The sequence below is a fragment of the Mauremys reevesii genome, linkage group 1 (assembly GCF_016161935.1).
Source record: "Mauremys reevesii isolate NIE-2019 linkage group 1, ASM1616193v1, whole genome shotgun sequence".
Lineage (NCBI taxonomy): Eukaryota > Metazoa > Chordata > Testudines > Geoemydidae > Mauremys > Mauremys reevesii.
The window spans coordinates 285117870-285134524 of record NC_052623.1 but is presented as its reverse complement, the minus strand read 5'-3'; the positions used below and the strand labels follow the sequence as shown (position 1 = coordinate 285134524).

At 40.8% G+C, this 16655-nt stretch overlaps 1 protein-coding gene across 8 annotated transcripts in view; it reads left to right on the top strand.

The window, feature by feature from the left end:
- LRRIQ1 (leucine rich repeats and IQ motif containing 1) overlaps positions 1–16655 on the top strand; it is a 168681-nt gene that overhangs the window by 33826 nt on the left and 118200 nt on the right. For all 8 annotated transcript variants that reach the window (XM_039518503.1, XM_039518514.1, XM_039518512.1 and 5 more), the window contains 2 exons: positions 4497–4570; positions 11102–11195. In XM_039518503.1, coding sequence (XP_039374437.1) covers positions 4497–4570; positions 11102–11195 — 168 coding nt within the window. The remainder of the gene's footprint in view (positions 1–4496; positions 4571–11101; positions 11196–16655) is intronic.

Here is a 16655-nt window from a genome sequence, read left to right as displayed (position 1 = left end):
ATCAAATCTCTGGGGCAAAAGAGACAAGTTAGCATTAAATGCAGGATAGAAGCCTGAAAATTCCTAGTATTGCAGTAGCCTACTCTGTTGCATTCACTTTATGTACATTATAAGCAGCTCCATATGCATCTGCTTTGGCATAAATAACTGGATGTTCTATATAGGAGGAATTAATGTAATGGAGTAAGCTGTTGAAAGAAAGGCTGTTTCTTTGCTTTAATCCTTCAGCCAATGCAATCTTGTGAATCTTTTTAAGAGTGTGCACTGAGTGCCATTTCCTTTTTGCCGATTTCAGGAAGCCCCTGCAATGGTAAGACTGTGAATTTATATTCTCCTTAAAAATAAAGCACGCTGTTTAAGAAAAATCAAAACAAAAAAAGAAACTATTTTTTAAGGATTTGTTGATCTAGATATTATGTCCATATCTGATATAAAAAATTGCTTCCCAAAATCATTTTTCAGTTGAACCTCAAAGCATAAAGGAAATGTTTTAAATCAACAAATTAACAGGGAATTGCTATAGAGCTAAACATTACATATTGTAAATGCAACTGAACACAAAATATCTGAAAACAAGTTTCTCTTTCATATACCTGCAGAAGTCCACATTTTTTGTAGTTGCAGTGCTACAGCTTAGATGGTCTGTTTGTCAGAGGGTGGAGATGGATGGCAGGAGAGAGATCACTTGATCATTACCTGTTAGGTTTACTCCCTCTGGGGAACCTGGCATTGGCCACTGTCAGTAGACAGGATACTGGGCTGGATGGACCTTTGGTCTGACCCAGTATGGCCGTTCTTATGTACTTACAAAACTCCCATTGACTTCGGTCTAAGCGGGATCAAATTCATTGCGAACACATTGATTTTGCAGCATGTTCTAACACCCAGTTGCATGTGGTTTTTTAAAAGAAATTCTAATCAAAATGCTAAAAGGACCTCTCAGAGCTCTCACTTAATAATACATATTAGTCTCTCTATTAAATGTACATGTTATATGCATTTTTATACTACACTAATGACTAACTATGGTTAACTGTATTTCCATTGCAAGCCACTGTCTTTTGGGAATTACAACCTTTCCAGAAGTCCTTAGTGATAATTAACTATGATATTGGAGTTAGTCAGTCATAAAAATACATTTGGATATAGACTTTTTCTGAATTGGACTGGATTCTATCAGTTTCAGTAACCTTTTTTGGCAGATATTTATTTTGAATGTCTAGTATTAGACAATGTTCTTAAGTATTCTCTGCCAGAATATTCAGGAAAAAAAGAAAGATGGTATAGGACAATGAAGTAAAACATCGTATAATTTTTAAAGAATGTGAAAGAAATACAGGAGCTTTATTTTAAGATAAGAATATACATTATAGAACATAAGTTCAATTTTAGTTCTTCAGTCTTCATACCTGTTAAACTTCAATTAATGTTAACGAAAATTTTCCTGGGTAAAGGCAGACATTCAACAGGATTTGGGCCATCATGTAATATTTGGTGCGCGGGTTCTAAATTTCATTTTTACACTGTTTGATCTTAATCAAGTTTTTTAAAAATCAGTTTTCTGACTGCAAGCCTCTCTGGCTGTCAGTGTCCTACTCCTGCTGCAACATTAAATGGGAGCAGAAAGCGGAAGCTGTTGCTTGCTTTTTTGTGAATATCTTTTACTTTTGTGTCTTCTTTGTAATTTATATCTTTTTTATGCCGAGGGCTAGTGTGACAAGGTCAAGTGGTATTAAGTTTTCAGTAATGTCCCTTGTCTTTCTGGTTTGAATTTTCTTAGAAAAAGAATTAACAAAGAATGTCAGTAAAAGGAAAGCGATAGATTGACAAGAAAGTTTTAAATCTCATAATAATCCCAGCAGAAAAAAAGCAGAGCAGGAGTCAAATAGAATTGTCAGTTCATCACAGAATAGCGCTACAACTACCAACATAAGCAACACAGCATAAAGAAATAGTGCATCATTTTGTCTAGGAAATCAGCATTCACCCCATAGCATCCGGTCCAACTTTTGTTGATTCTGAGGTACCCGAGCCTGTGTCATGGATTTTCAAGATGCAATATATACTGTTATGAGAAATAAAAGTAGATGCACTATTTGTATGTCAATGGAAAAACTACTTTTGAAGATATTTTTAAATGATATTGTTAACATCCTGTGAAACTATGTTAAACCAATTGTTTCTAAAGCTGAAAAAAATATGAAACATTATAATCTAGTTGAAAAAATATGGGCAGAGGAAAATTGGAGTAAGTGCAGATTACTGTAAAATGTGACTCAAAAAGAAAAGGCATATTGAGACACAACTAATATGAATTTTACTAACTCTTGAGCTGATTTTCTAATTTTGAAACTATATTTTTACTTGTAAGCTGCCCTCCCTGTGACTTGACATGGGATGTGAAAGTCAGGTTGAGCTCTTTGTGGCTCATGTGCACACATCTTCATCAGTAATAAAGATTCTGCAATCAAAGCTTGGTTCACAGTTCTATCGATGATACATGAACCAGAAAATAATCCATCTTTCTCTTAGCAGCAATGACTGCAGGAATAACAGTGTGTTTAAAATGTCATAAAACATATATTTTGGCAATATATGAGCAGCTTTAACTAGCAGGTTATGAGTCTATAAGTAGATATAATTTTTACACAAAAAGATTTTTGACCATAGCAGACTCTAATTTATAAGTTTGTTTACTTTCCTCCACAGAGTACATTCCTTTTGATTGTAAAAACTAATAGTTGCCAACAAGCACAGTGCCATCTGTGATATTTAGGACTTGTCCATACAAAAACTTGAACCATGTTAATTAAATGTATGGTTTTTAATTGATTTACCTAAACTAATGCCAGTTTGTGCATAGATTTTGGTTTAAAGTGGCATACTGCAGTTTTGCTTGATCCCTTCTTTTTTTTTTTCAGATAAAGCAAAATATAAACTACTCTTAAAATGAAAGAATAGCATTTGCAAACAAATTAGCAATGGTTTAACTAAATCCAATTAAAAACACACTTTTCATTAAACCAGTGCAAATTTATGTGTAGACAAAGTCTTAGAATAACAGAGCGTAGCACAACTGTGGATAAATTTTTATTTTTTTTTAACAGCAATAACTGAAAATTTTCTTTAATTCAGGAAAACTTACTATGTGTTGAGCATTCCCATGCCACAAATACTCTCCACACTAGATTTCCAATTTTGGGGACCCAGTATTTTGCCATTTCAGTCTCCAGGGAGAATTCTATTCTGACTCGTGTATGAAGAGTAATTTTATATCAGTCCTTGTACTTTGCATAGCTCTGATAGAGTTTTCTGAGGTAGTGAGATTCAGGAGGTTCTACAGAGCTAGTTGACCTCAATGCAGCAGCAGCTATATGAGAGCATATGCACACCTACACGGATATTACTGCTGTGTACCTTTTAAGGTCTAGGAAGCAATTTGAGTGAGTAGAGAAAGGCGATGGAAACAAATAGCGTAAGAGAGGAGAAAACTGAGGAAAAAAAGAGGAAAAACAGATTTTCTTATTTCTCCAGAATCATGGCCTCTTGTTAGTCCCATACTGGTGGTGCTATCTCGAGCAAAGTCATGGTAGTTGAGTCATTGAAAAGTAGCAGAAGAGTTCACATAATCAAAACTACATAAAAAAGAGTAAAATTTATGAAGGGAAAAAAAATAAAAGAAAGAAAGAAAAACTCCTAAAGAGAAAATTGTTAGACTAAGCTGAGCTGGTTTAAAGTACTGTGTTGCAATGCCATGCCATGCAGAAGATTAAAATACTATAAAGCACTACAAGCTTAAAAGGAAAACTGCAGCAATTAGCTGTAGCACCTTGGATAGCTAAATGAATAGTTAGTAGGGCTGTCAAGTGATTATAAAAATTAATTACAATTAAATGTGCGATTAATCACACTGTAAAGCAATAATAGAATACCATTTATTTAAATATTTTGGGTGTTTTCTACATTTTCAAATATATCAATTTCAATTACAACACAGAATACAAAGTGTACAGTGCCCAGTTTATATTTATGTTTGATTGTAACTATTTGCACTGTAAAAAAAAAAAATTGGTATTTTTCAGTTCTCCCATTGCAAGTACTGCTGTGCAATCTCTTTATCATGAAAGCTGAATTTACAAATGTAGAATTATGTAAAAAAAAATTCAAAAACAAAACAATGTAAAACTTTCAATATATTTGAAAATATAGAAAAAAACATCTAAAATATTTAATAAATTTCACATGATATTCTATTGTTTAACAGTGCGGTTAAAACTGCAATTAATTGCAATTAGCTTTTTTAATCGCAATTCATTTTTTTGAGTTAATCGCATGACTTAACTGCGATTAGTGAACAGCCCTAATAGTTAAATGTTATTTATATATATCCCTGACATCGTATTTCAATACTTATTTCGGCAATATTTGTCCCTATGTCTGTCTCAATGAGAAGTGCTGCTTTTTTATTTACATAACTTTCTCTGTTTTGTTTTTAGTTTGACTCAGCTTGCACCCCTATTTTCATGTGTATCTTTGGAAAAGCTTAATATCAGCAACAACTGCTTGTCAGGTGAGTATGTAAAATGAATTAAACAATATATATATATTTTTATGTACCTTTTAGGTTTTTTTTAGGAATACAGGCAACCAGCATATTCTAAATGTCAGTTGTTCATTAAAATATATAGAATGGGGTCTTAAGATGACAGGAGCTATTCTATTCTATGACTACCTTCACAGAATCATGGAATATTAGGGCTGGAAGAGACCTCAGGAGGTCATCTAGTCCAACCCCCTGCTCAAAGCAGGACAAACCCCAACTAAATCATCCCAGCCAAGGCTTTGTCAAGCCAGGCCTTAAAAAACCTCTAAGGATGGAAATTCCACCACCTCCCTAGGTAACCCATTCCAGTGCTTCACCACCCTCCTAGTGAAATAGTGTCTCCTAATATCCAACCTAGACCTACTCCACTGAAACTTGAGACCATTGCTCCTTGTTCTGTTATCTGCCACCACTGAGAACAGCCAAGCTCCATCCTCTTTGGAACTCCCCTTCAGGTAATTGAAGGCTGCTATCAAATCCCTCCTCACTCTTCTCTTCTGCAGACTAAATAAACCCAGTTACCTCAGCCTCTCCTTGTAAGTCATGTGCCCCACACCCCCAATCATTTTCCTTGCCCTCTGCTGGACTCTCTCCAAATTGTCCACATCCCTTCTGTAGTGTGTGTGGGAGCGGGGGGACCAAAACTTGACGCAATACTCCAGGTGTGGTCTCACCAGTGCCAAATAGAGGGGAATAATCACTTCCCTCGATCTGCTGGCAGTGGTCCTACTAATACTGGCCAATATGCCATTGGGCTTCTTGGCAACAAGGACTCATATCCAGCTTCTCTTCTACTGTAATCCCCAGGTTCTTTTCTGCAGAACTGCTGTTTAGCCAGTCAGTCCCCAGCCGGTAGCAGTTCATTAGTGTAGTATCTGGGCACCTTCCAGCTGTGTATTAAGTGATGTCGCTAACATCTGTCACATGTGGTTTGTTCTTTCTCTCATCCTTTCCCCGAGGGAAGAATTGTGTTTCTTTCTTTTCTTTTCTTTTCTTTTTTTAAATGTACATGCTGCTATGTGCTTATGTTCATAGATTCATAGATTCTAGGACTGGAAGGGACCTCGAGAGGTCATCGAGTCCAGTCCCCTGCCCTCATGGCAGGACCAAATACTGTCTAGACCATCCCTGATAGACATTTATCTAATCTACTCTTAAATATCTCCAGAGATGGGGATTCCACAACCTCCCTAGGCAATTTATTCCAGTGTTTAATCACCCTGACAGTTAGGAACTTTTTCCTAATGTCCAACCTAAACCTCTCTTGCTGCAGTTTAAGCCCATTGCTTCTTGTTCTATCCTTAGAGGCTAAGGTGAACAAGTTTTCCCCTCCTCCTGATGACACCCTTTTAGATACCTGAAAACTGCTATCATGTCCCCTCTCAGTCTTCTCTTTTCCAAACTAAACAAACCCAATTCTTTCAGCCTTCCTTCGTAGGTCATGTTCTCAAGACCTTTAATCATTCTTGTTGCTCTTCTCTGGACCCTCTCCAATTTCTTCACATCTTTCTTGAAATGCGGAGCCCAGAACTGGACACAATACTCCAGTTGAGGCCTAACCAGTGCAGAGTAGAGCAGAAGAATGACTTCTCGTGTCTTGCTCACAACACATCTGTTAATGCATCCCAGAATCACGTTTGCTTTTTTTGCAACAGCATCACACTGTTGACTCATATTTAGCTTGTCGTCCACTATAACCCCTAGATCCCTTTCTGCCATACTCCTTCCTAGACAGTCTCTTCCCATTCTGTATGTGTGAAACTGATTGTTCCTTCCTAAGTGGAGCACTTTGCATTTGTCTTTATTAAACTTCATCCGGTTTACCTCAGACCATTTCTCCAATTTGTCCAGATCATTTTGAATTATGACCCTGTCCTCCAAAGCAGTTGCAATCCCTCCCAGCTGGGTATCATCTGCAAACTTAATACGCGTACTTTCTATGCCAACATCTAAGTCGTTGATGAAGGTATTGAACAGAGCCGGTCCCTTTGGAACCCCCTTGTTATACCTTTCCAGCAGGATTGGGAAGCATTAATAACTACTCTGTGAGTACGGTTATCCAGCCAGTTATGCACTCGCCTTATAGTAGCCCCATCTAAATTGTATTTGCTTAGTTTATCAATAAGAATATCATGTGAGACTGTTTCAAATGCCTTACTAAAGTCTAGGTATACCACATCCACCGCTTCTCCCTTATCCACAAGACTCCTTATCCTATCAAAGAAAGCTATCAGATTGGTTTGACACGATTTGTTCTTTACAAATCCATGCTGGCTATTCCCTATCACCTTACCACCTTCCAAGTGTTTGCAGATGATTTCCTTAATTACTTGCTCCATTATCTTCCCTGGCACGGAAGTTAAACTAACTGGTCTGTAGTTTCCTGGGTTGTTTTTATTTCCCTTATTATAGATGGGCACTATATTTGCCCTTTTCCAGTCTTCTGGAATCTCTCCCATCTCCCATGATTTTCCAAAGATAATAGCTAGAGGCTCAGATACCTCCTCTATTAGCTCCTTGAGTATTCTAGGATGCATTTCATCATGCCCTAGTGACTTGCAGGCATCTAACTTTTCTAAGTGATTTTAACTTGTTCTTTTTTTATTTTATCTTCTAAACATACCCCCTTCCCATTAGCATTCACTATGTTAGGCATTCCTTCAGACTTCTCGGTGAAGACAGAAACAAAGAAGTCATTAAGCATCTATGCCATTTCCAAGTTTCCTCTTACTGTTTCTCCCTCCTCACTGAGTAGTGGGGCCTACCCTGTCCTTGGTCTTCCTCTTGCTTCTAATGTATTGATAAAAAGTCTTCTTGTTTCCCTTTATTCCCATAGCTAGTTTGAGCTCATTTTGTGCCGTTGCCTTTCTAATCTTGCCCCTGCATTCATGTGTTGTTTGCCTATATTCATCCTTTGTAATCTGTCCTAGTTTCCATTTTTTATGAGACTCCTTTTTATTTTTTAGATCATGCAAGATCTCGTGGTTAAGCCAAGGTGGTCTTTTGCCACATTATCTATCTTTCCTACCCAGCGGAATAGCTTGCTTTTGGGCCCTTAATAGTGTCCCTTTGAAAAACTGCCAACTCTCCCCAGTTGTTTTTCCCCTCAGTCTTGATTCACATGGGACCTTACCTATCAGCTCTCTGAGCTTACCAAAATCCGCCTTCCTGAAATCCATTGTCTCTATTTTGCTGTACTCCCTTCTATCCTTCCTTAGAATTGCAAACTCTATGATTTCATGATCACTTTCACTCAAGCTGCCTTCTACTTTCAAATTCTCAACGAGTTCCTCCCTATTTGTTAAAAACAAGTCTAGAACAGCTTCCCCCCTAGTAGCTTTTTCAACCTTCTGAAATAAAAAGTTGTCTGCAGTGCAGTCCAAGAACTTATTGGATAGTCTGTGCCCCGCGGTGTTATTTTCCCAACATATATCTGGATAGTTGAAGTCCCCCATCACCACCAAATCTTGGGCTTTGGATGATTTTCTTAGTTGTTTAAAAAAGCCTCATCCACCTCTGCCACCTGGTTAGGTGGCCTGTAGTAGACTCCTAGCACGACATCACCCTTGTTTTTTACCCCTTTTAGCCTAACCCAGAGACTCTCAACACTTCCGTCTCCTATGTCCATCTCCACCTCAGTCCAAGTGTGTACGTTTTTAATATATAAGGCAACACCTCCTCCCTTTTTCCCCGTCTATCCTTCCTGAGCAAGCTGTATCCATCCACACCAACATTCCAATCGTGTATTATCCCACCAAGTTTCAGTGATGCCAACAATGTCATAGTTGTATTTATTTATTGGCACTTCCAGTTCTTCCTGCTTATTACCCATACTTCTCGCATTTGTATATAGGCATCTAAGATACTGGTTTGATCTTGCCTCCCAGTTTTGCCATGACCTTCCTTTCTCTCTGCCATTATAGCCCATCTCCCAGGTCTCCATGTTCCCCTCTTACCTGTGGGCTTTGCTCACCTGTCCCCGTCGAACCTAGTTTAAAGCCCTCCTCACTAGGTTAGCCAGTGAAATCCATTGTCTGTGTGCAAATAGGGTCTTTCCCCTCCTCAAAAGGTGAATGCCATCTCTGCCTAGCAGTCCTTCCTTGAATAGCATCCCGTGGTCGAGGAAGCCAAAGCCCTCCTGGCGACACCATCTTCGCAGCCAGGCATTCACCTCCATGATGCATCTGTCTCTGCCCAGGCCCCTACCTTTGACAGGAAGAATCAAAGAGAGTACCACCTGAGCTCCAAACTCCTTCACCCGTACTCCCAGAGCCCTGTAGTCACTCTTGATCTGCTCAGTGTCACACCTCGCAGTATCATTTGTGCCCACATGGATGAGTAGCATGGGGTAGTATTCAGAGGGCTGGATAATCCTCGACAATGCCTCTGTAACATTTCGGATACGGGCCCCTGGCAGGCAGCATACCTCCCGAGATGAAATGTCAGGGCGACAGATGGGCGCCTCCATCCCCCTCAGCAGAGAGTCTCCGACCACCACTATCCTACATTTCCTATTCGCAGTGGTGGCAGCAGACCTCCCAGCCTTAGGGGTACGAGGCTTCTCCTCCTTTACTGTAGGGGGTGATTCCTTCTCTCCTGTATCAAGAAGAGCATAACGGTTACCTATTACCATGGTGGGAGGGTTCGGAGCAGGGGTGGAGCACTGCCCGCTGCCAGAAGTAACCAGCTGCCAGTGTCCACCCTGAGCCATCTCCTCTTCCACCAGTGGTGTGTCAGCAGTCCTGTGTAATGGGACAGCTACCTCAGCTGTCTCCACATGGACACTGTCCAGGAATTGCTCGTGGATTCGGATGCTCCTCAACCTAGCCACCTCCTCCTGTAGCTAAAGAAGGGTTGAAGTGCATCTTGCATTTGGATTAGAAGGTGGTGAAGTTTGAGAGTTAATTCTGCCATCTCAGATGGGGGCCCCCCAAGACAGCTCTTTCTTCCAGATTGAAGAGCATTACCCTTATGATAGGAAGATTCATTGTTCTTCAGGAGCATTTGTTGGTCAGACTTCATTCCAAAACTTCTGATGATCTTTGAGATATGCTGGGCCTAGGCTGTTGAGCACTTCAAAGATAAGGACCTTGAACTTGCTTCATTATTCTGTGGGAAGCCAATGTAGGCAGCAGAAGACATGTTTGACATGAACACAGTAGCCTATGTTGCTAAGGAGATGTTTGTGTGCTGTACTAGTTGGAGTTTCCCAAGGGCTTGCACTGCTGTAGTCCAGATGAGAGGTGAGAAAGGCTTATGTAACTGAGGCCAGCAGCATGGAATGGAGTCACCTATCCAACTAGAGTTGTTAGAAGGTGTTTTATTCATGGATGCTGCTATGTGAGAATTTAAAATCAGAGTGAGGAATCTGTAGGCTCACCTACAGACTGACTTCACCAACTGCCAACTGAAGGTGTGTGCCTTCAACCAAAGGAGATTGCACTATGGCTGCAGACTCCTCAAACTGCTTTCCTCTCTCTATCAGCATAACCGCTGTAAAGTTCTTTTTCAACCAGTTGATCTTCATCCATGAGATGATCTCATCCAAGCACTGGGGCATCTTAGTTGTAGGTCATATGTGGTGAAAAATAGGTAAAGCTGTGTGCCATCTGCATGCTGCTGGCTAAAGAACAAAAAACCTAGACATGAATTACTGCTATATTCCAAACAATGAAGAGTATCTTGTAGCTTCTATTCCACAGACTCAAGCTGGAATTGTATGCCATCAGCTCTATTGTTATTTGTGCATTTCCAGCTATAATGCAAAGGATCATAATTTAATGTCAGAGTGCTCTTTAGATGCAGGAAATCTGGAAAGAAGGAATATATCATCATTCTGTGTTTTGGGATGTTCAGATGCCTTGTCCTCACCTGTATTTCTAAATGTAATAGCATAATGTTTTATCAAATACCTGAAATATCTAGATAAATAGGTATTTCCAAACACATTCAGGTAAACAGATGACTACTTTATAAGACAACAGAAAACCCATCAAACTATTTTAACAAACAAGTTGGCAGCTGCTGATTGAGCTGTAGAACATTCCTTGCCAGTTTGATCCGGATCCAGCGGGGGAGGGATAGCTCAGTGGTTTGCCAAACCCATGGTTGTGAGCTCAATCCTTGAGGGGGCTAGTTAGGGATCTGGGGCAAAAATCTGTCAGGGGATTGGTCCTGCTTTGAGCAGGGGGTTGGACTAGATGACCTCCTGAGGTCCCTTCCAACCCTGGTATTCTATGTTTGTACACTTTTGCTGAATTTTATGATTTTTGTTAAATTGAATTTTACTTGAATATACTCTATTATTAGAGCTGGTTGAAATTTGAGAAAAACTTTTTTTTTTTTTTTGGACAATTGGGTCATTTTGTTTCCAACAGAATCCACAGTAACTGAGAGTTTGTTAATGATACTACTTTACTATAATTGTTTGCTTTTACAAATTGGTGCACCTTAATTATTCAACATTATATTTACTTTTTCTTCCCTAATATAATATAGACCTTGAGAGTGTCATCATATGGTTTAGTGGATGTCAAAAACTAAGCGAGTTGTCACTCAATGGAAATCCAGTTCTCCAAGAAAAAAATTGGAGGTAAGATAAACAATTAATTAACCCTTACAATATATCCATTGATCAACAAGATCTAAATCAACCAAAGTTTCACATAGCCAGATGATAAATAAATCTTAATACTTAAATTAGCTAAATAGTAATTTTATAAAACTCTGGAGGTTGCAATCAATCCACTATACTTTTTATTATTCAGAATATTATATCTGATCATTTTTTAAATCTAAATATTATAAATACCTCCACTCAACAAATGAAATTATCCTTCAGCTCTTCTGCACACACTGGAAGTGCAGGGTTAGTATACATTTCTGCATCTAGGCTTGTGGCAACATCAGCAAATGTTGATATTTTTATAGGTGATCTGATTTTTTGTGGGGGGTGTATGTAAATGCTGGTATTTTTTTAAAGTTAGATATTGTTGTGAAATAATATCCAGAGAGTCATCATCCGTCTAGGGATTCTAATTTTAAGCAAAGACTAAGGCCTGAGCTTATATGATCAGGGAAAACTTATAGTGGTAAACATTAATCTTTCTCTACATTTCCTGGATGTAACAAAGACTTGTGTAAGTAGCTGGCAGTGAGATTAGTTATAAAAAGCTGTGTAGGGCTTGCCAGCTGTGGGAGATACTCATTTCCCACTAACCTCAGATTTCGGGCTGTCATCCAGTTTATGACTGTGATGGTTAATTGTCTGGGCAGCCTGCCTGTGGGTATGTCTTCACTGCAAAAACAAACACTTTGTTCTTAACTCAGGTTAGCTAACTCAGTTTAAAATATCAGTGAAGACACAGCACACAGTTTTTAATTTGGGTTAGCAGCTTGAATTCAACCAGCTTTAATAAAAGTTGCCAACCCAAGTTGCCATGTCTTTGATGCAGTTTTAACTTGAGTTAGCTAATGTGAGTGAGCTAACTTGAGTGAAGAATACACATTTTTTCTGTACTGTAGACATACCCACTGTTGCGGAGAACATGCCTACTGCAGGCCTCAATAATGATAAAAGTATGACTCAATAAAACTCTAGAAAATACTGCCAGATGACAGTGGCTACTCAGGTGGCAAGCTGAGACTACCTTCTACTTTTCAAACAGTTCTGCTGTTACCATTCCCTCATCCTGTTTACCTGCTTCATCTATACGTTGTTTCTGGTTGTGAGCTTAGCTTCTGAGCTCTCTAGGACAGGGAGTGTTCCATGTTTGTATGGCACATAGCACAATGGGGCTATGATCCTGGCTGGGGCCCAGAGCCTGACTGACGTGCCTGGACAACCAACCCCACACCTAGAGTAGTGTGCACATAGCTAAGACCATTCAGACATGTGCACCCAGGCGACACTAGTAGTGTTTTGGGGAAGGTAAGGGAGTTGACTTCAAGCAGCAAAAGAAGGCCCAGCCCCTTCGCTTGTCCTTGAGTGTGTGTGTGGGGGGGAAACTGCTCTGTTTTGCTTCTCAGCAAGAGGAGTGCAGCTGATCAGAAGTACCCAGCTTTATGGGGAGCTGCCCACCAAAATCTCTGCTATCAGCAACAGACAGAAAGAGAAGCCAGTTCCCTAACCTAAGTAATCGCCACCCACAAACTGGAACGAGCAGATAGAGAGAAAACTCAGCATGCCCTGTTCTGTAGAGAGGGAACTCCCAGATTACACTGTCCAGTGGAAGAGTGACTGTCAGCATCAGTCACTAGGCTTCTTGTGCACCAGAAGTCAAGGGAAGGCCAGGGTTTCAGCATCCCAGACCCTGCCTCCCTGCCAGCTTAGCTTGTAGTGAGATTTCACAACTATGAGTACTGTGGTACTGCATGTAGGTGGTTAGGAAAGAGGAGAGTTTAGACCTGGTCTGTGTGTGCATAGAAAGGTGGAGGTGCATAGAAGTGAAGGAGCATGTCAGTACCACCATGTACCAAAATGATGGGCAGGCCAGAAACATTCATAGGATTATCTGTAAATTTACTTTGCTTCAGTAAGCCTTATAGAGCTTCAACACCAGGAATATGCCAACCACCCTAAAATTATTTTAAAATCTCATCTTGCACTTGTCAAGTTATAAATGAACACTTACACCATAGTAAATGTTGTGAAAGGCAGTATTGTGGTGTTTTGGGAGTGGTTTTTAGAGGGAAGATTTGTTTCCCTGACACTTAGTATGGATGTAAGGTGTGGAGTTAAAGTTGGATCCTGCCTGATCCTGCCAGTTTTTGGACTCGAGCACCTTTCCTTTCCTTTCCTTTCCTTTCCTTTCCTTTCCTGCCAACTCTGAATTCCACTGCTTAAAAGGAGAACAGTTTTCACCGCCACGATTAAATTTGGGGCTGGGAGGAACCCTGACTCATCCCAATACAAAAAAATTGAGCCTGGCTGCTGGATTCTGCAGTCCTTTTGTGTTCAGAGATGGGGGTGAGAGGGAATGAGTCTGGATAAAAAGAATTGGAAAAAGTTCATGACTTCATCGTTCTTTTTATGGAGACATTCTGTTTCCTTATGATTTCGTTCCTTCACAGTGAAGGACTCTGAAGAGTCATTGAAGGTAAAGTGAGCAAGTAGCTGGCTGTCTTCACTTGTAAAATTGTTGACACAAAGCATGCGTTCCCTACCCACAAGTCTTTGGTCTTAGATACTAAGTTGTTTGCAGGCGTGTATGACAACATGAATGAAGTAGGAACAGTAGAGGTATACTGTGAATGAGAACAGTGATGTACATATATACATCTCTTTACAATAGCACTGATGGGGAGAGGGGAACTGCATAAAACATGCATAAATATGGTCTGAATTCTGCATTGTTTATTTGAGGAAAATTCTTATTGATATCAATGGAAACTTTGCTCAAGCAAGGACCCCAAAATGTAGCCCAACATTTCTGGATTTTTAGTCAAATGCTGTATATTTTCATAAGTTTGCCAGAGTGTGGCAGTGGTTACTTCAAACTTATTCTCCCTTCTAATTAGCTTTTTTTCCCAACTCCAAATAAAATTAAAGAACATGTCTTAAAATGTTTTATAGCTTTATAAAGTTAAACTCACAAATTAAGATGGTTTAGTAGAGTACTTACTGCTTCATAAAAAGAGAGAGCATTGGCCTGTTCTGGCACAGATGTTTGTCACTCAGATATTTCACAGCATACCTATCACTTCATCTCTGTTCTCTTTCTGAAATGGTGTACAAATTTAAATTGTCAGGTTTACTAGGTTCCATCTCTTTGAGTTACTGCAATTCCTGTCATAATCTCAATAGAACACTTTTATGATATTTCCAGTGAGTGATTGCTGTGTAATGCTTCTTAAAAAGTAGTTTTCATTTGAATAAACTTTGAGAAAACAATATTTGATTATGGATTTTTGTATGCAGCGATATATAGAACTAATTCTTCAGTTGTGGTTGAGATATGCTTAGTATAACAGGTTGGGGGAGAGAAGAGGACAAAGTATTAAATCTCAGGCTTCAGAGACTGAGGCCTGGTCTACACTAGCCTGTTATTTCGGAATTAGCCGAGTTATTTTGGAAAAAAAATGATTCCGTCCACATGACCAAACTTTTTTTTCGATTTTAAAGGGCTCTTTAATTCGATTTCTGTACTCCACCTCAGCAAGTGGAGTAGCGCTTAAATCAAGCTCGCAATCCCGGGTTAAAGGTATTGTGGATGCAATTCAATGTTATTGGCCTCCGGGAGCTATCCCAGGATGCTCCCTTATGACTGCTCTGGTCAACACTCTCAACTCCAATGCACTAGCCAGGTGGGCAGGAAAAGCCCTGGAAACTTTTGAATTTCATTTCCTGTTTGGTCATCAGCAGCACAGGTGACCATCAGAACAGTCCACCATCATAGGTGACCATGCAGAGTCCAACATCACAAGAAATCACGCAGTCCCGGATTTGCAGATGAGCTCTAGCATGGTCCAAACGAGAGGTACTGGATCTCATTGCATGCTGGGGAGATAAGTCTGTTATGGCAGAACTACGTTCCAAAAAAAGGAACGCAAATACCTATGCTAAAGTCTCCAGGGCCATGATGGAAAGAGGCTACTCTAGGGACACAGAGCAGTGTCGTACAAAAATCAAGGAGCTCAGGCAAGCGTACCAAAAAGCCAGGGAGGCAAACGTGCGCTCTGGGTCACAGCCCCATACATTCCGCTTTTACCGTGAGTTCCATGCAATTATGGGGGGTGATGCCACCACTGCCCCACCATTGTCTGTGGACACCTGCAAGGGGGGAGTTGCGAGGAGGAAGAGACATTGGAGGATGAAGGAAGAGGAGGGAATTGCATAGGCAGCAAGTGGGGAATCCATTTTCCCCCCTAGCCAGGAACTAATCTTAACACTGGATCCAATAGCCTCCCCTCACTCCCAAGGCGGGCTCCTGTTCCATGACCCTGGAGAAGGTACTTCTGGTGAGCGAGAGCCTGATCGGAGCCATGCGGTGGCTGGGGGGGACCCAGCCACACTAGGTTGTTCACGTTTAGAGTAAATGGCTCATCCCTGGTCTGAGCCTGATCAGAGCCACGTGGTGGGGGGCAGGCGGGGGGTGTCGTGTGCAGTGATCATCCCAGAGAGCCCGCAGGCCCTCCTTTTATATGGCAAACCCACCAGGCATTGCTTGCTGTGGGAAAGGGGGCCCAACAGTTTGAAAGCATTGAAATGAATGTAGAAGAAGCAGAACCCCCTGTGCCTGCAAGATGAATTCTGTTGCCCAGCCGTGTGTGGTGGCTTACTCATACCAAAGTGCCCCCTTTGTTCTCTGCAGTGTATTTTTTAAAATACTACCCTCCCTTTTTCTCCTCCCACTGGTGCAAATGTTTCAACTCGGCCCCTATCTACTCCGTCCCAGAGGCTGGTCCAGATTAGAAGGCAGAAAAAATGAACTCAGGAGAACATGTTTGCTGAGCTCATGCAGTCCTCCCGCACTGATAGAGCCCAGCTGAATGCCTCCCAGCTGAATGCCTCCCAACTGGAGGCAAGCATTTGCGGAGTCCCGTAAAGCATTACAGGAACACGACGAGAGGAGGGAGGCGCGTGATGAGAGCAGGCAGGACGCTATGGTCAAGCTCATGGGGGAGCAAACTGACATGCTTCGCTGTACGGTGGATCTAATGCAGGAAAGGCAGTAAGACCACAGACTTCCGCTGCAGCCCCTGTATAATCAAACTCCCTCCTTACCAAGTTCCATAGCCTCCTCACCCAGAGGCCCAAGAACACAAGGGGGGAGGCTACGGGGACCCACACGCTCAACCCCAGAGGATCGCCCAAGCAGCAGAAAGCTGGCATATGCGAACTTTTGATTTGGTTTCTGGACTTGTCCTTCCATCCTCCTCCACCCCCCTAACCCACCCACCCCCGGTCTACCTTCTAATTTCTCTCAATGCGTTGTGCCTCAAATAGTTTTTAAACAATGTTGACTTTATTTCCTTTCATATATATATATATAGGGTGCGGGTAACTTCAAGAGAAACAAACACAATTGTCACACCGTATCCTGGCCAGTCA